The 19,096-nt window shown below is 36.6% G+C and overlaps 2 protein-coding genes across 2 annotated transcripts; both read right to left on the reverse strand.

Moving 5' to 3' along the window:
• Positions 1 to 14,125: 14,125 nt before the first annotated feature.
• On the reverse strand, positions 14,126 to 15,448 carry LOC113273982 (nucleolin-like). Its single transcript, XM_026523538.1, has 3 exons — positions 15,164 to 15,448; positions 14,857 to 15,051; positions 14,126 to 14,747 (listed from the first exon to the last, which is right to left on the reverse strand). The coding sequence occupies exons 1-3, from the start codon at positions 15,400 to 15,402 to the stop codon at positions 14,435 to 14,437; spliced, it is 747 nt and encodes a 248-aa protein (XP_026379323.1). The 5' UTR covers positions 15,403 to 15,448; the 3' UTR covers positions 14,126 to 14,434.
• A 268-nt stretch (positions 15,449 to 15,716) lies between these two features.
• Positions 15,717 to 17,174, reverse strand: LOC113273984 (thioredoxin-like 1-2, chloroplastic). Its single transcript, XM_026523539.1, has 4 exons — positions 16,741 to 17,174; positions 16,472 to 16,654; positions 16,209 to 16,373; positions 15,717 to 16,121 (listed from the first exon to the last, which is right to left on the reverse strand). The coding sequence occupies exons 1-4, from the start codon at positions 16,948 to 16,950 to the stop codon at positions 15,912 to 15,914; spliced, it is 768 nt and encodes a 255-aa protein (XP_026379324.1). The 5' UTR covers positions 16,951 to 17,174; the 3' UTR covers positions 15,717 to 15,911.
• Positions 17,175 to 19,096: the final 1,922 nt, after the last annotated feature.

Genomic DNA, 19,096 nt, shown 5'->3' on the forward strand with positions numbered 1-19,096 from the left:
GATACTAAATTGGTTCATAGTAAGGCGTGACGCTAGATAAAGCATTCAAGTCGTCTTCATCTACAGAGACATCATCGGGTACGGCGTATGGGTGAAATACCACATCGGTCACCGTAAGTTTATCCAATTTCTCCCTTAACGAAGTCAACTGCTCTTCTTTAGACTTCTTTTGTGCATCCAAAAACAACCATTTTCCTGTTGTAGGTTGGTTATAGGGATAAGGGTTTTTTGCACTAGCCAATCCCAATTTAGGGAAGTGGTCGTAAATCCAAACCTATGCAAAATATAAAAATATCCACATACATGAAAATTGAATTGGAAGCAAAAAAAATTTGCGAATAATTTTCTAATTAACAATGTAGAAAAACTCACCCGAACAAGAATTAAGTAACCTCCAATTTGATTACACTTAATCCTTGACCCTTTGCTCATCTCTTGTAAAACAAAAGCAAGCACACCAGTGGCCCAAGAGTATTTGTTCATCTCATCGAGATTCTCTAAAAGCTGTAGATAATGTGCATCCACCCTATTTCCAGAAGTGCCGGGGAAAATGACAGTTCCTAGCATATATAACCAAAAATCAGTGACATGGTGCCTAAGGGTCTCCCTGTCCATCACCAACTTTCCTTTCTCCACCTTATTTTTTGTCCCTCCAAATGCTGCCTTCAACTTTACCAACTTGAACTTCTTGACCTTCTTCTTCAATGTTCCATTTGCCTCTCTTGGATTATACTCATCTCCACGTTGAGGGGACCTCACAACACGTATAAACTCACATTGAGACTTTCTTGCATCCCATCCTAGACATTTTAGAGCCAAATCTTCAAGAGATTCATAACTCATTGAGAGGTTGTAGCCTTCTCGAATACATTTACCTTCCACTGGTAAGCCGGTGATATTATGTAAATCATCGGGAGTAATTCCCATCTCTCCGAATGGAAGATGCATAGTATATGTCTCGGGATAATGCCTCTCGAGAAATGCGGTTAAGGAAACAGTGTCAAATTCCACATGTGCTAACTCAATAGATTTCCATAACACACATTCTTTAACCTTGGCTACAAACTCGTCACACTCCAAAGAAAGATCCCATGTGGACGCCTTTTGACGTTTAATAAGACGAACTGCATCGTTATGATCCTACGAAAAGAACATAACACTATTAATACTTGATGAAACACTATTGATACGAAAAGAACGTAACACTATGAACTTAAAGAATACCTTTGTCGCATAGATCTTCGCAGCCCATGAGTGTTTGTACCCAAACAATGTTACCCCTCCATCATTTGGAGTACCATAAGTTGGGTCCACTGGTGGCAAACACAAATCAGCATGGAGAATGTGTGAGTATCTTTTGCTTGGCGGCTTTGGCTTCTTTTTCTGTTTAGAAGGAATAATTTATTCTTCTTTTTCATCATCATCCTCTTCCTCTTATTCTTCATCATCATCCACTCCCTCTTCTCCATCATCTTCCTCTTCTTCTTCATCATCATCCTCTCCCTCTTTTTCATCATCTTCCTCCTCTTCATCGTCTACCTCCTCTCCGTCCTCTTCCTCCTCTTGTCCTTCTCCTTCTCCTTCTTTGTCGGGTTCTAGTTCTTCTTCTTATACATTTCCTTGCTCTTGTTCAACCTCTTCATTTCCTTGCTCTTCTTCATCATTATTCTCTTCTTCAATAACATTATCAATTGTATTCTCCATCACCTCTTCATTGACATCTTGGATTACATCACGAACATTATCTTGGTTGACTTCCGGTAACAAGCCCCCTCCATGTTTAGCATTTTTGGCACCACGTTTTCGGAAATCTAAATGTTTTGCTCCACGAGGGGTGGGAGTTTTCAAATCCTCATCTAGTTGTAGTCTCAATCTTTTCTCTTTGTTCCTAATGAACAAAAACCAAAGTATAAGATAAACATAAGAGAATATTGTGTTATCAAATCAAATAGAACTAAAGAATAAAGTAAACACAACACTTGAAGTTAGCAGACTACAATTCGGTTACCATTTTTTTTACATCATAACCGAACTACATATTTCAAAAGTTCGGTTAGCCATAAAAATTATCAACAAAACCGAACTCATTCTTAACTTTTGAAAAATTTAGTTCGGTAACAAGAGTTTTTTTTGCGAGCACACCGAACTAAATATTTCAAAAGTTCGGTTAGCAAGAGAAATTATCGACAAAACCGAACTCATTCTTTCAAAGGAAAAACTGAGTTCGGTTACGAGAGATTTTTTGCGAGCAGACCGAACTATGTAGTTCGGTCACCATCTATTTTTCAATTTTTCCGTGCACGCCGAACTGTTCTTATTTTTGGAAGTTCGGTTAGCAATTCTAGGGTTACACAAAAAATTCTCCTAGCCGAAATATCAACTATAACTACCATTTTCAATGGGTTTTGATGATTTCTAATCGATTTCTTCAACAAATAACGAATTGAAAAGAATGGGTATGAAGGAAATTACCCGCGGATTTGCATTTCACTTGAATCGGACTTCTTGGTTGCTGTTGGATGATTGATTTTGCCTCTGAAAGGTGGTTCAAGTTCTTTTTGTATTAGCAATTGTTTGGGGAGATTCACTATATGTGGGAGTCCCTGACTCAATCCTGGAAGTCTGGGTGTTTTCTTGGCACGCATTGCTTATAAAGATTGATTAATCGACGATGAATTTTTTTCGAATCGACGATTAACGTCGATGTCTACGAAGAAGAAGAGGAAAACAAGAGAAGAAGAAGAAGATGAAGAAAGAAAAGAACAGAATCAATTTTGAAACTGATTTTTTTTTTAATTTAGGTTTTAATTAGTGGGTTGGATTAGTGGGTAGTGGGTTAGATTAGTGGGTTATTAGGATTAGTTATAACCTTAATTAGAATAAGGGAAGATTAGTCTTCCCTAATCTTTCAAGACATCCCTTATAATGTAGGGTGGACATTTATATCACAAAGTAATCTCCCACCTTTTTTGAGTAGTCCCCGAAAAATCGTTAAAAAAAAATCCTGGCACTCCATTTTACCCGTAATACTAACACAAAACAACATATGGTAAGGGAATGCTTTCTCAGATTGCTGGCCTTACTAGCTGAACATATGAAAGAACAAAGAAACATGATAACTGGCAAATCATTTTAATGATGCAACCATAAACTATGTCAGCTGGTCCTATCTCTTTCTCCTACCTCAAATGTATATATAGATGCCTCGGAAGCCAGTCTGGAGTATTCACTTGTTGCCTTGTTGGTGATGTTGTTTCTTTGGAGCCATAATGTACATCAACATTCAACAGTCCGCTGTAAAGCCCAATTAGCTCGGCTACTATCACACCTTTTCCTTTTGCTTGTTATAAGTCTAGTCACTAGACCTATATCTGTCCCATGACTCCCATTGCCGTTCCATTGCATCTGTTGATCTGTTTAAAGGGGCGGCAAGTGTGATAGCAATGTCACTCTTATTGGTTAGCGGGTGTCCTATAGGGGGTGTAAATTGACTAGATTACCCTCTCCAATTTTTAATCTAATGGAATCAGAAAAATCAAAAAACTTTTTTGATTTTTTCATCTTCTCTTCTCCTCCTCCATTAAAATTGAAATTTTATCGTCCTCGATTAATCAGTAATTTGAAAAATAGATAATCGTTGATTGAAAACTATATTTCGAAAAGATCCAGTTAGGGTTTAGTTTATTGTGTTTAATTTAAGTTAGTTTTGTATCAAAAATTAGGGTTTTGGATCAAAACTGAAATTGAAATTTATGTGTTGCATGTAAAGCCCGTCCCAAATTTCTAGGGCATTTTTTTTTTCATTTAGTATATAAGGGTAGTTTTGTCATTTTCCTCTTAAGGGTAAATTAGTCATTTTCTACAAAATGGCATTTTGGTAATTTGGTTGAGATTTTTTTTTTTTGAGTTAGGCGTCGTATCCTGACTTGGTTGTGCCACTAGTAAGTACATAACAAATTTAGTTAACACCTTGGTGCACGTATATTTATAAGATTAATTATTTTTTTATTTTATTTAGGCAGTTAGTGGTTTGATAGGAAGTACCACTAGTGTGGACACTTGTAGCAACATAAATGGACAATAATTATATAGGTGTAAATATAATTAATAACAAAAGAAAATCAAAATGAAATTACTTTGACATATATTCCCTTGACGATTTTTGAGACGTGTTCTGTTTAGGAAAATCTTTTTATGGTATTTTTTTATTTTGCACCTCACATTGTGATTGGTTAGTGGTAATCATCTAGCTACATGTCAATCTATCATTGGATGTTGACTTGATTGATTCTGACCTTAGGAAGTTAGTGAATTTTGGGTTGGGTTCGTATTCGATACCCGTAGCTCGGTCAAAGATTTTTAAGCAAACTGTTTGGAATTAGATGTAGTGGCTAGGGAACCCACCGGGTCAATATATAATTAAGGGTTTATTTTTTTTAGGGTTTTATCTTTTAGTTATCTTCTCCGCTAAACGAAAAGAAAAAAAAAGTAGAGAGGCAGCGGTGAACTATCTATCGGTGATTGTGTTTCTGGCTAGCATTGGAGGTAGGCGCAACACAATCAAAAACCTTCTTTTTATTTAAGTTTCTTTTAATTAATTTTATTTTGTAAGTTTTGACATATATGAATGATAATCGATGTTGTGAGTATGATTATGTATGTTGGGCTGCGGTCCATAGATTGTGATTCTTAAAAACAACTTTGATGGGATACGAGATATCCTTGGGAATGGTTTTGTTCCCTAAACCCACGTGGGGCTCCCTGGGGCGAGCGGATTTGATTGATTGATTTGATTGTTCTTATGGATGTGGTGTTTCCATGTGGTTGTGATGCTATAATCATGTTAGTTGTTTTAAAAAGAATTGAAAATGTTTGATAAAATGTTTTGTTGCTTCTTTTCCTACTGGGTGTCACAACTCACGTCGTTTAATGACAAAAAATTCCAGATTTTATGGCACCACAAGGAGCTAATGGCGGAAAAGCGTAGAGATCGGTTTTGTGTGTTATTAGTAGTAGTTTGCATAGGATTTATGATTGAGAATTGTAATAAAATATCATCAACTCTTTTAGATGATTTAATTAGTTATTTATTGGTTATTAAACTTTAGATATTATTGGGTTAACGTATAACCAATGAAAATAATGTTTTGTTTAGACTACTCTATTTGATTGAATAATGGAAATTTCTGGATCAGATCTGTTTGACTGTCCATATAATTAGTAGATAAATTTTTTTGTTTCATTTTTTGTCGTGTATATGTAAAACTCTTTCAATATGCACATATAAAAATTTTAGAATTTTCTGAGTTCCAGAAGTATTTTTTTATCAGTTGTTTTCACTGTACAAAACTCAGACGTTTTCTGTCAGATTCAGCTGTACTGAATTTTATTTTTTCAAAATATTCTCGTTATGTTTTAGACTTTCGTGTCTTCTGTAAACTTGAAGATGGTTCTTTTATCTTTTCATCATGGTAGGTCAAAGCTAATTTGAAGTTGTGAATGAATTGATATGATTTTTGTAAAACGAACCATCACTGTTTTACGTTTCTGCAGTACAGGTCAACTACTCGTTTGACTATGGTCAAAAGGTCTTTAAGATAAACTAAAAATTATAGAAATTTTATGATTGGAAATATGATAAGTTAGGATTCAGAATAATATATATAATTTATGGATTCGTTTACGTCCGAAAATTCCTTGAATTACCTGGTGTCTGTTTCTATTTTATGACTCCTCTTAAAAACGTAACTCTTTTGGATTAAATACGGAACTTTTAACGGTGAAATTAATTTTTAGGATAAATTACATTTCTTTAGGGTTATGTAAATTAAAAATCACGTCAATCTAACGGTTAGATTTTCTTAAAAGAATTTTTATATGTCCGCTGCAACAGAATTTCTGAATTGAACATAAATAAAGATTAGACAAAGAATTAGTTGTTTGGACTTGGGCCAAGTGTGGAAGTCAGGGCCTTATTAAAGGTAGCATCTTGGATTTTGGGTTTGGATTTGGGTTGGAACCCAGGCCCGAAATTGGGTGTTACAGTTTGGTATCAGAGCTAGTCTGATCCTTTGGGCAGGCTAGTTTCTGAATAAGTCGGTACGTCTATATGCTTGAATGTGAAATTGTTCGTGTATCTGTTGATTGTTGTTGTTTGAATGCGTAATAGGTTAATTATTTTTCATAGATAATTCTCTCGGTGTTACTTATAATTTAATGTCCTTCAATCAGGACATGTCTCGTCGTACGAATGGTTTAGCCGCCCCACATGATGAGGGTTTCGGTGAGGTTGTTCGTGCTTTGAATGCTGTTGCTCAAGCGATGCAACAACAAGTGAATCTTAATCAGAATGCACCTCCTCCTCCTCCACCACCTAATCAACGAGCTTTGTTAGTTAGAAGGTTTAGTGAACAAAAGCCCGATTCCTTTAAAGGTAGTCCTGATCCACTGGTCGCTGAAGATTGGATAGATAAGATTGAGAAAATATTCACCCTATTAGGCGTGAATGACGAGGATAAGCTGGATCTTGCTGTTTTTAAGCTTGAGGGTGAGGCCACTCGCTGGTGGGACTTGACTCGTCGTTCTAGGAATGACGGTCTGTTTACCTGGGTAGAATTTCGACTCGCCTTCCTAAATAAGTACTTTCCACAAACTGCACGAAACCAACGCATGATCGAGTTTATGCAGTTGACTCAGAGAAATATGACCGTAGCACAGTACCAAGCCAAGTTTGAAGAACTTTCTCGTTTTGCTATTCATCTGGTGGAGAATGAAGAGCTGAAGGCTTTTAAGTTTCAGGAGGGACTTAGACCTTCAATTAAGGGTAGGTTGTCTATTTTGAAGATTACCTCTTATAATGAGATAGTGGAAAGAGCGATGATTGCTGAGAGAGACATTGAGGAGGCAAATCGAATTAGAGAACGTCACAATGGGGATAAGAACAAGAATAAAAATAACAACCACCCATACCAGAAGAAAGGAAATGGACCGAATATGGAGCTTCCTGCACCTTCGTGTTATCATTGCAAGCAACCTGGACATTTTAAGAGGAACTGTCCTGCACTTATTTCTCAGAGGAACCAACAACCCTTTATACCTCAGAACCAACGTCAAGGTTATCAGCAGAACCGTCCTCAGAACAATCCACCACAATACCAAGCTCGACAGCCCCCTCAGCAACCTAAGGCGTTCAACATTGCACATGTTGGTCAGGATCCGGATAACTCAGTTGTTGAAGGTACATTCTTAGTTTACAATTCTTGGGCTAAGATATTGTTTGATACTGGTGCTACTCATTCGTTTATTGCTTCTTCGTTTGTTTTGTCATTGGGTTTGAAAACTGAATTACTTGATGGGTACTTAGGCGTAGCTAGTGCGATAGGCAGTAGTGCACGTATTGACCGCGTGGCACGAATGTGTGTAGTACGTATAGCTAAGCATGAGTTTTTGATTGACCTTTTTGTGATGAATATGTCTGGTTATGATGTAATCCTGGGTATGGATTGGTTATCTGCTCATCATGCTGTTTTTGATTGTTTTCAAAAACGTGTGACTCTTCACTCGGACGAAGGGTCAGTTGTCCACTTTACCGGAACTCGTAGTTTTGCGTCTCCCCTTATCTTGTCGGAAAGACATTTCCGACAGACTCATTCTAGAGGTTTTCTTTATCACTTAGAGATGATAGGAGATGAGCAACAAGATTCTGTCTCTACTATGGGTATTCCAGTGGTAGAGGAGTTTGAAGATGTTTTCCCTGAGGAATTACCAGGTTTACCCCCAAGAAGAGAAATGGACTTCACTATTGAAGTTCAACCTAGTACTTCGCCAATTTCGATGGCTCCTTATCGAATGGCACCTATGGAGTTAAAAGAACTAGATAAGCAACTACTCGAGTTGGAAGCTAAGGGTTTTATTCGAGGTAGTACGTCACCTTGGGGTGCACCAGTCCTTTTTGTGAAGAAGAAGGATAACTCGCTGAGATTGTGCATCGATTATAGAAAACTCAACGAAGTTACAGTGAAAAATAAGTATCCCTTACCTAGGATCGAGGATTTGTTTGATCAGTTGAAGGATTCTCAGTTTTTCTCAAAAATTGATATGCGATCAGCTTATCATCAACTCCGAATCAAGGAAGAAGATATTCCAAAAACCGCTTTCCGAACTCGATTTGGACATTTCGAGTTTGTGGTGATGCCATTTGGACTTACAAATGCTCCAGCGGCATTCATGGATCTTATGCATCGAATTTTTCGACCGTACTTAGATAAATTTGTAGTGGTATTTGTAGATGACATTCTTATCTATTCACGGTCACGAGAAGAGCACGAGGAACACTTGAGATTAACATTGCAGTTGTTGAGATCTCATCAGTTATACGCTAAGTTGAGTAAATGCGACTTCTGGCTTTCTGAAGTTCAGTTTTTGGGACACGTGGTATGTAGAGAAGGAATCAAAGTGGACCCAGCTAAGGTTGAAGCGGTTACCAAATGGGAAAGGCCAAAGAACGTGTTTGAGATTCGTAGCTTTCTAGGCTTAGCGGGTTACTATAGACGATTCATTCAGGACTTCTCAAGTATTGCTTCACCACTGACGAAGTTGACTCGAAAGGATTCCAAGTTCGAGTGGAATAATGATTGTGAGAAGGCTTTCTCCATGCTCAAGGAGAAATTAACTACTGCACCAGTTTTGACAACACCGGTAAGCGGAATTGGTTATGTGATATTTTCCGATGCATCGTTGAAGGGTTTAGGATGTGTTCTTATGCAAGAAGGAAAAGTGGTAGCTTATGCCTCAAAACAACTAAAGACACATGAGTTGAATTACACAACTCATGACCTCGAGTTAGCAGCTATTGTGTTCGCTCTGAGTTGTGGAGACATTATCTGTATGGTGAGAAGATAGACATATTTTGTGACCATAAGAGCTTGCAGTATATTTTTACTCAACGAGATTTGAACCTGAGACAGAGGCGTTGGGTGGAATTTCTTAAGGATTACACGTATACTTTCCATTATCACCCAGGAAAGGCAAATGTGGTAGCAGATGCTCTTAGCCGAAAATCGAGGGCCAATGTAGCAAGTATGACTCTTCATACTTGGGATTTGTGCAGACTTATGGAGGAAGGTGACTTGGGCCCTGACGAGATGATTTACAATACTATAGTTGTTCCAGAGTTACAACAACGGATTGTAGAATCTCAACAGACTGATAGGGAGATGATTTCGATTCGTGCTCAAATGGAGAAAGGAGAAACTCCAGAAGGTTGGACTCAAACTGATGGTGTGTTTTCGTTTTATGGGAAAATTGTGTGCCAATGAAATTGAGGATGGAGGTACTAGAACAGGCTCACAATTCTAAATTTAGTGTTCATCCGGGAGGATCAAAGATGTACCATGACATGAAAAGGCAATATTGGTGGAAAGGTATGAAGAAAGATGTTGCCTTGTATGTGTCGAGATGTCTCACTTGCCAACAAGTGAAGATTGATCATCGGAAACCAGGAGGGTTACTTCAACCATTGCCCATCTCAGAATGGAAATGGGAACACATCACTATGGATTTTATCATGGGATTACCCAGAACTGCATATGGTAAGGATACTATATGGGTTATTGTTGATAGACTTACCAAGTCGGCGCACTTTTTAGCAATCAAGAAGACTGATACGTTAGCCACGTTAAGTCAGAGGTATATCCACGAGATAATAAGGTTGCACGGTACACCGGTGTCAATTGTATCTGACAGAGATCCTCGTTTTACTTCTCAGTTTTGGCAGAGTTTACAGAAGGCGTTAGGTACACGTGTTTCACTTAGTACTGCCTTTCATCCCCAGACCGACGGGCAGTCTGAACGGGTAATTCAGATTGTAGAGGATATGTTAAGAGCTTGTGCCTTGGATTTCAAGGGAAGTTGGAGTGAGAACTTGCCATTAGTAGAGTTTTCTTATAACAATAGTCATCAGGCTAGCATCGGTATGGCACCTTTTGAAGCATTGTATGGACGACCTTGTAGATCACCAGTGTGTTGGACCGAGATCGGCGAACGTAACATTTTCGGACCGGGTTTGGTACGAGAGACGACTGAGAAGGTTCAGTTAATCCGACGGAGGCTAATGACAGCTCAGAGTCGTCAGAAGAGTTATGCAGACAAGAGACGTCGACCTCTAGAGTTTACCGAGGGTGACTTGGTGTTGCTCAAAGTGAGCCCGAAGAGAGGTATTAAGCGTTTTGGCAAGAAAGGAAAGTTATCACCACGTTACATTGGACCTTTTCAAATTATTCGACGTGTGGGTGCAGCTGCTTATCAGTTGGAGTTACCTCAGCGAATTGGGCACGTTCATGACACTTTCCACGTGTCAATGTTGCGGAAATACGAGAGAGATCCGTCTTATGTTATTGATCCTTCACATATTATTGCCTGGGAAGATTTGGAGATTCAAGAGGATGCTACGTACGTGGAGAGACCGGTTCGAATTTTGGATTTTAAGGAGCATGTGCTTCGCACTAAGACCATCCCTATGGTTAAGGTGCAGTGGCAACGCCGCCAGGTTGAGGAAGCGACATGGGAATTAGAGCCCGAAATGTGGAGCAAATATCCTGAACTTTTCTAAGGTAACCTCTAAATTTCGTGACGAAATTTCATTTAAGGGGGATAGAGCTGTAAAGCCCGTCCCAAATTTCTAGGGCATTTTTTTTTCATTTAGTATATAAGGGTAGTTTTGTCATTTTCCTCTTAAGGGTAAATTAGTCATTTTCTACAAAATGGCATTTTGGTAATTTGGTTGAGATTTTTTTTTTTTGAGTTAGGCGTCGTATCCTGACTTGGTTGTGCCACTAGTAAGTACATAACAAATTTAGTTAACACCTTGGTGCACGTATATTTATAAGATTAATTATTTTTTTATTTTATTTAGGCAGTTAGTGGTTTGATAGGAAGTACCACTAGTGTGGACACTTGTAGCAACATAAATGGACAATAATTATATAGGTGTAAATATAATTAATAACAAAAGAAAATCAAAATGAAATTACTTTGACATATATTCCCTTGACGATTTTTGAGACGTGTTCTGTTTAGGAAAATCTTTTTATGGTATTTTTTTATTTTGCACCTCACATTGTGATTGGTTAGTGGTAATCATCTAGCTACATGTCAATCTATCATTGGATGTTGACTTGATTGATTCTGACCTTAGGAAGTTAGTGAATTTTGGGTTGGGTTCGTATTCGATACCCGTAGCTCGGTCAAAGATTTTTAAGCAAACTGTTTGGAATTAGATGTAGTGGCTAGGGAACCCACCGGGTCAATATATAATTAAGGGTTATATTTTTTTTAGGGTTTTATCTTTTAGTTATCTTCTCCGCTAAACGAAAAGAAAAAAAAAGTAGAGAGGCAGCGGTGAACTATCTATCGGTGATTGTGTTTCTGGCTAGCATTGGAGGTAGGCGCAACACAATCAAAAACCTTCTTTTTATTTAAGTTTCTTTTAATTAATTTTATTTTGTAAGTTTTGATACATATATGAATGATAATCGATGTTGTGAGTATGATTATGTATGTTGGGCTGCGGTCCATAGATTGGGATTCTTAAAAACAACTTTGATGGGATACGAGATATCCTTGGGAATGGTTTTGTTCCCTAAACCCACGTGGGGCTCCCTGGGGCGAGCGGATTTGATTGATTGATTTGATTGTTCTTATGGATGTGGTGTTCCATGTGGTTGTGATGCTAATAATCATGTTAGTTGTTTTAAAAAGAATTGAAAATGTTTGATAAAATGTTTTGTTGCTTCTTTTCCTACTGGGTGTCACAACTCACGTCGTTTAATGACAAAAAATTCCAGATTTTATGGCACCACAAGGAGCTAATGGCGGAAAAGCGTAGAGATCGGTTTTGGTGTTATTAGTAGTAGTTTGCGTAGGATTTATGATTGAGAATTGTAATAAAATATCATCAACTCTTTTAGATGATTTAATTAGTTATTTATTGGTTATTAAAAATTTAGATATTATTGGGTTAACGTATAACCAATGAAAATAATGTTTTGTTTAGACTACTCTATTTGATTGAATAATGGAAATTTCTGGATCAGATCTGTTTGACTGTCCATAATAATTAGTAGATAATATTTTTTTTGTTTCATTTTTTCGTCGTATATGTAAAACTCTTTCAATATGCACATATAAAAATTTTAGAATTTTCTGAGTTCCAGAAGTATTTTTTTATCAGTTGTTTTCACTGTACAAAACTCAGACGTTTTCTGTCAGATTCAGCTGTACTGAATTTTATCTATTTTTCAAAATATTCTACGTTATGTTTTAGACTTTCGTGTCTTCTGTAAACTTGAAGATGGTTCTTTTATCTTTTCATCATGGTAGGTCAAAGCTAATTTGACGTTGTGAATGAATTGATATGATTTTTGTAAAACGAACCATCACTGTTTTACGTTTCTGCAGTACAGGTCAACTACTCGTTTGACTATGGTCAAAAGGTCTTTAAGGTAAACTAAAAATTATAGAAATTTTATGATTGGAAATATTATAAGTTAGGATTCAGAATATATAATTATAATAATTTATGGATTCGTATTTACGTCCGAAATATTCCTTGAATTACCTGGTGTCTGTTTCTATTTTATGACTCCTCCTTAAAAACGTAACTCTTTTGGATTAAATACGGAACTTTTAACGGTGAAATTAATTTTTAGGATACATTACATTTCTTTAGGGTTTATGTAAATCAAAAATCACGTCAATCTAACGGTTAGATTTTCTTAAAAGAATTTTTATATGTCCGCTGCAACAAAATTTCTGAATTGAACATAAATAAAGATTAGACAAAGAATTAGTTGTTTGGACTTGGGCCAAGTGTGGAAGTCAGGGCCTGTTATATAAGGTAGCATCTTGGATTTTGGGTTTGGATTTGGGTTTGGAACCCAGGCCCAAAATTCGGGGTGTTACATTGCATGTGAGTTACGGTTGGTAATAGCTCCAATTGGAACCGTAACTATAGATTTGGTTGATGTTACAGTTCATTTAACTCAAATACCAACCGTAAGTTCTTGATCTTGAGAAAAAATGTTCAGTTACGAATTTTTTTTGCAATCGTAAATTACTTACGGTTGGTCTCGTTACTTAAGTTACGAACCGTAAGTTGTCCTGGATGTTTCATTTTCTTTTTACGGTTTGTAATTGCATCACTGTTATCAACCGTATTTGAGTTACGACTTGTAACTCAAATAACTTTACCAACCATAGGTTAGTTACAGTCGATCTCGATTCATTAGTTATCAACCGTAATTTGTTACGGTTGCTATATGTTGTCATGCTACCAACCGTAACTGGTATTACGATTGGGTTTTCCCCGAATTGAACCAGTTACGGTTGGCATTCGATACTTTTGGAACCGTAACTGAGAGTTACGGTTGGTAACGAGCTAAATTCCAACCTTAAGTTCTTCTGAAATTTTAAAAGTTTCGATTTTTTTACGTACTTCAGATAATTTTGAGCGACAAAAAGCTAATGGGAACTAATTTAGAGATTTACCCATCTCAAATTTGTCACTGGAATCCCTCATTTGGTTGAGTGAATCAAAATTTAGGGTTTCACAAATATCACAAAAGTTTTTCTTTTCTTCTCCTCTAAACTTTTTTTTTTAAACTCTAAAAATCTGATTTTGATTTGGTGTAGAGTTAATATAAGTGAAATTTGATTATCAACATTAAACTAGTTATCAACACTAAACTATGTAAGGGTTAATTAGTCATTTTCAGTTTTTTTTACAAGGGACACTTCGAATTATCATGTAATGACCCTTTTTGTCCTATTCACTGCCGCCCCTCCAATGGAATCCGTCGCCCCTTTAACAGGATTGAAAAAGAAAGCCAAGTAACAAACAAGCATATTTCATGATTTGTGATTGAAATCTTCAGTGCAGCTGTAGCTAAGAAGTAACCTTCATCCCCTGTGTGATTGAATGCTGACACTCTACACATTACCATTAGTTCTTCATAAGTTATCTTGAGAAAAATTGCATTTTGATTCAACTATGCAATCTGGCATATCTGAGTGATAAAGATAACATTCATGAACTAGGCAGATCATGTAGCCTTTTTAACAATTTAGATAATCAGACAAAATGCATCATCAATATTAACATAAATTCTAGAAATCATGGAATGTACATATCTAATTTCTTTGAGGAAACCATAAGACCATCTAACCAATTCTTCGCAGGAAATATACATGAAGCCATGCGACATTGCGACCACTTCCCAAAAGAATTTTTCTACCTGCCTACCTTGAATCTGCAAGGATGTTGCTAACAAAAAATTATTAGGTTCCATGTCATCCCTCGTACAAAATCAGAATAAAAGAGACAGCATGTGTGTTCAAGAGCTCATTCTCCTGTCCCTCAATCTTTCAGCGATAACGCTTAAGTTTGCTTTGGCGATGTTACATCTCCAACATCTGGATCTTTTCCACCGGTACAGGAGTTCACAGATTCAATAGGATGAAGGGATTGTTCTACATTATCAAAAACAAGAGACCAGTTGACAGAAACTGGTTGCTTGGCACTTTCCTGATCTTCTTCAGTATCCATCTCTGGTTTCTCCTCTTCGGTACCCATCTCTAGTTTCTCCTCTTCTTCTACCAAGACATCCTCCTTCCCATTTTCTCCATCCTTCTCAATATTAGTCTTTTTTGGAGTAACTTCAGCATAGTTCACTCGACTTACCTTCTGCAACCTTCAAGATTCCAGGACCAAAATGTACCAAATCCATCAATTGCTTATCAAATTAAAACAAACCCAAGTAATCAATTCAACAAACAAAAGCCAAATGAAAAGGGTACTACCTAGTAGAGAGACGACCACATAAATCTGAGTTAAACCTTGCTCTTGTTCTGTAGTTCCCATCTTCGTCTTCACTTTCATCTTCTTCATTTTCTTCATCATCATCATCTTCTTCTTCTTCTTCCATTTGGTTCCTTCGTCCTTTTGGAGTGTTTGGACGGCTATCACTGTAGCTAACCGGAGTTAGCTTCTCCAACCTTCAAAACCCCACAACCAAAATAAAAAACCCATCATCCTTTATCAAATCTAAACAAAACCCATATATTCAAATCCATCAAAAAATGAAAATAAAAAATGATACGAAATTACCTGGAAGAGCGACGAGGGGGTTCAGTGTTTTCTACTTCACTTTTGTTCTTCTTGATAGATTTCTTAGGAAGAGGAGGGGGAGGTTTAGATTTGAGTTTCTTAGAAAGATCAGAGATGCCAAGTTTTAGCATTCTTTCCATGTTTTCTTTGATTCTTTTTTCTCTAAGATTCTCATATGAGATTTCCCCATCGCTTTGGTTCGTAGTTGCAGTCATTTTTAGTGCTTGAGATATTTTCATCTTCCTTTTAGGGCTCAATTGAAGAAGAAGAAAGTTTGAAAATTGAGAGAGGGTTCATTGGTGGCGTAGTGTCAATAAAAGGGGAATGTCCTTTCTAATAAGACACTCGGGTGTAAACGGGGTTGGACCTTACTTTATGTCAGTCCATTTTGTTTCTATTCCTGACTCGGCAAACGATTTTGTTTTATCTTATTTCCGGGGGGGGGGGGGGGGGGGGGGGGGGGGGGGGGGGGGGGGGGATGGCAACAGCCGGTGACGGAGTAGTGGCATGCATAGACTGCCAGAGCACTTCCACAAACTATAACACGTTTTCATGAATCCTTAGTCCTAAATATTTAAAATTTAAAACATAAATTTAGTATTTCTAAACATCACCATTACTGGTTACGGCGGTTCATCAGGAGTACATACATAAACTTTATGGCCAACTACGGCAAGCTTAATCATAACATATATCTAATCTTATATCGGTAACTGACTGTATATGGAGTACATGACTATCGCGGGCATTATCTTTGAATGATCGAAGAGGTGTAATCTTCCATGTTTGTTTCAAACAAATGGTGCAGTGCCTTTTCGTATTTCGTTGGCGAAGAATTGAATGAGATCTCTTTGTTGGAAGCTAGTCTTAATAGCTCGGCTTCTTCCAAACCTTTAGCTGGTCCAAGACTACACCTATCTGTTCCATGCTTTTCAAGCGCGTCTTTGAATTTCTTGATCTGTTCGTATACAAGAAACCCAAGTAAATAATTGAGATCAATTTTCATGATTGAAATAAAAAACGAAAGAGCAGTTTTGGTACTCACAGTTGCATTTGTGCAGCTGAAGCTGCAAAGTCTACCTTCAGCTCCTCGGTAAAATCTAAAGAAGGGGAGGACAGGAATGTTGAGGCTAGTGCACATAACACTAAGTTCTTCATAATTTACTTTCAGAAAAATTGCATTTTGATTCAAATCCGCAATCTGGCAAATCTGAATACAAAAATAGCATTAGTTAGTACTAATTCCATTAAAGTTAGTATCTTTTATTGATCTAACTTGCCAGATTGGCATGAGGCTGGATGGATCACCTTTGGATGCAAAGCTCTACAACCTCCACAACCAGGGGAGTAAAAATCTATTACGACGAGTTTATCGCCTGCATTTAAAAGCGTATCGACGAGTTCCTGAGCTGAATGAATCTTTATGATATTATGTTTAAGAGTTTTCTCCCACCATCTCATAGATTTGCTTATGCTGTTTGAAGATTGTGCCTGCAAGTAGATGATCACTTTGGAGTTAGGAAATTTAATAGTAACAGAAAAGTGAAAGAAACAAGTAGCTGATCATTTATACATACTTCCGCAAAGAAATTTGTAGAGCTTTTATTCAGCAGGATATGATCTGAAACAACCATTTTACTTCCCTTGAATTCACTCTTCAACGGAACTGAAAGTTGCTTAGGATACGAATCCTTAAGTCTCTGAGTACCAATATTTGTCTTTGTGGATTCAAGTTCAGAATACTTAGATATACATATACCACTTCTTATCAAAGAGCCTGCATCCATGACTATGTCGAAACTTTTGGTGTTCACAACCAACAAACACAAAAACACCTTCAAGAATCAGAAATCCACTTCTATTTTTTTGATATGTTCTTACAATCAGAAGTATGAAAATCTGGAAAAGAAAGAAATAATGCAGTGTATTTGAGTGAAACGGAAGAGGAAAAGTTGTTGGTCGGGTACTAATTAATGTATAAAAAAAAAGAGTTGATGGCAGTAATCAATATGAGCAGTAAGCTTGGTCGACTATTTATATGGTTGAGAACTTTAACTTCTTGCGTGTGTTTGTAGCCTAATTTAGTTGTGAGCTGTTGTTTTAAATTACAGTTAAGATTGTTTTTGAGGTGCTATATTCGGGTCATTTCTGTGTATAACCACACTAGAACTTAACGGAGTTTTGGCATGTGTCACTAATCATTTTGTGCTGCATAATATCTTTGATGATTTGTAAAAGCTATCCTCCCTAGTGCTTGGGCAAAGTTTCATGTGTAATGTCGTAGATATTGATCTTTTTAGGATTTTCAGCCAAGCATTTAAAGGTAAAGGTATTCTTAGATATTCCAACCGTGATGCGTCATCGGACAGTGACTTGTGGAGGAGAACCTGCGGATAACTATTGGAAATTAAATCAACTTACCTATATTTGGTCGACATTCATTTTTCCATAAATCATAATTGGTCGGCATAACTAATGGGGAGTAATCCAGTTCTCCTGAGGTCGAACTCTCAAGTTTTAGGTTATTAAGGGTTCGAATCTCCTACAGTGTTCGTATCAAAAAAAAAAAATAATTAGGTCGGCATTTGGTGACATACCAAGGTGATATCTAAAAATATTTAGATTGTTATTCTCACAATATCTTACATTTTGATATTTTACATTCTCGATATTTTAGACGTCATTTTTTAAATCAAACCTAAATGATAACGGATTTGAGGTTAATATTCTAGGAATATGTTCATCTTACAAAGTGCTATAAACTTATCAAAAATGGGCACATTGTAAAATGTATAACATATCATCTACTATTTTGAAAATTAGTCGTTCAAAATCAACAAATTTTCCACCATCAAAATTATGATTGGTGGATAGTGAGGATGGATATCCCCGAACGCATTTACTTTTGATACGTATATAGATCTTTGTAAGAGAAACATATCTTGAAAATATTAGCTTCAATCCGGTACCGTTTATGCTTTATTCACAAAAATAACGTCCAAAGTGTGAGAATAAAAGCGTGAATGGATCCATCTTCTTCTTCTATTTGTAAAATCTAAACGATAGCGGATTTGATGCTAATATATATGGGATATGTTTCTTTTATAAAGTTCTACGTTCTTCGCCAAAATGATCAATACAGAGATATAGAATACCACTATATGCTGCTTTGAAAAGCATCAATTGAGAATCAAAGAATTTTCAACGCTTGAAATTAAGATTGATTGATCGTAAGGTTGGTTATTTTGGAATCTATTCATTTTAATAGGACAAAGCTTTATAACCTGGCTAAATTGGGGCCTATAACTACATGACAAAATAGGGTCATTAAGAAATAATTCATAGAAATTCCTTATCCATTATTTATGTTAATGCCTAATATGCCCCTGTGAAATTAGTGCTAATTCGGATAATTAAATAATGTTTAATCAAGTAAATTTTAGGATTAACTTTCATTAATGCATAATCAACACTTGTAAAAAATATAAATTTTACTTTTCAAAAGACTCGATCCAGAATGGGTTTATGTTAGTGTTTTTGTAAACCGATTCTGGGTTGAGTTTATGCCAAACGACGTGTAAACCAAGAATCGGAGTTTAATCAATACCCACATAAACCGATTTCTGGAATCGGTATTTATATATGTACATGTAATCCGATTATGTCATACTTTCATAAACAAAATATTCATTACATGGTTTAGGAAATTAGCGCACTACATACATATATATGATTCAATATGGGAATTTTAGAATTTGACACATCAAATGCTCGTCAATGAACCTCCGAGCACGTCGGTACAACGTCGTATATTCTTTGTGGTGAATGAACTTGGTTTCCCCATTACGAATTCTACATTGACCCTTGAAACGCTCCAGCTGAAATTCAATGAATTCTTAAATGTTAGTATGTGAACTTTTGATATAGGTATAA

The sequence above is a fragment of the Papaver somniferum genome, chromosome 4 (assembly GCF_003573695.1).
Source record: "Papaver somniferum cultivar HN1 chromosome 4, ASM357369v1, whole genome shotgun sequence".
Lineage (NCBI taxonomy): Eukaryota > Viridiplantae > Streptophyta > Magnoliopsida > Ranunculales > Papaveraceae > Papaver > Papaver somniferum.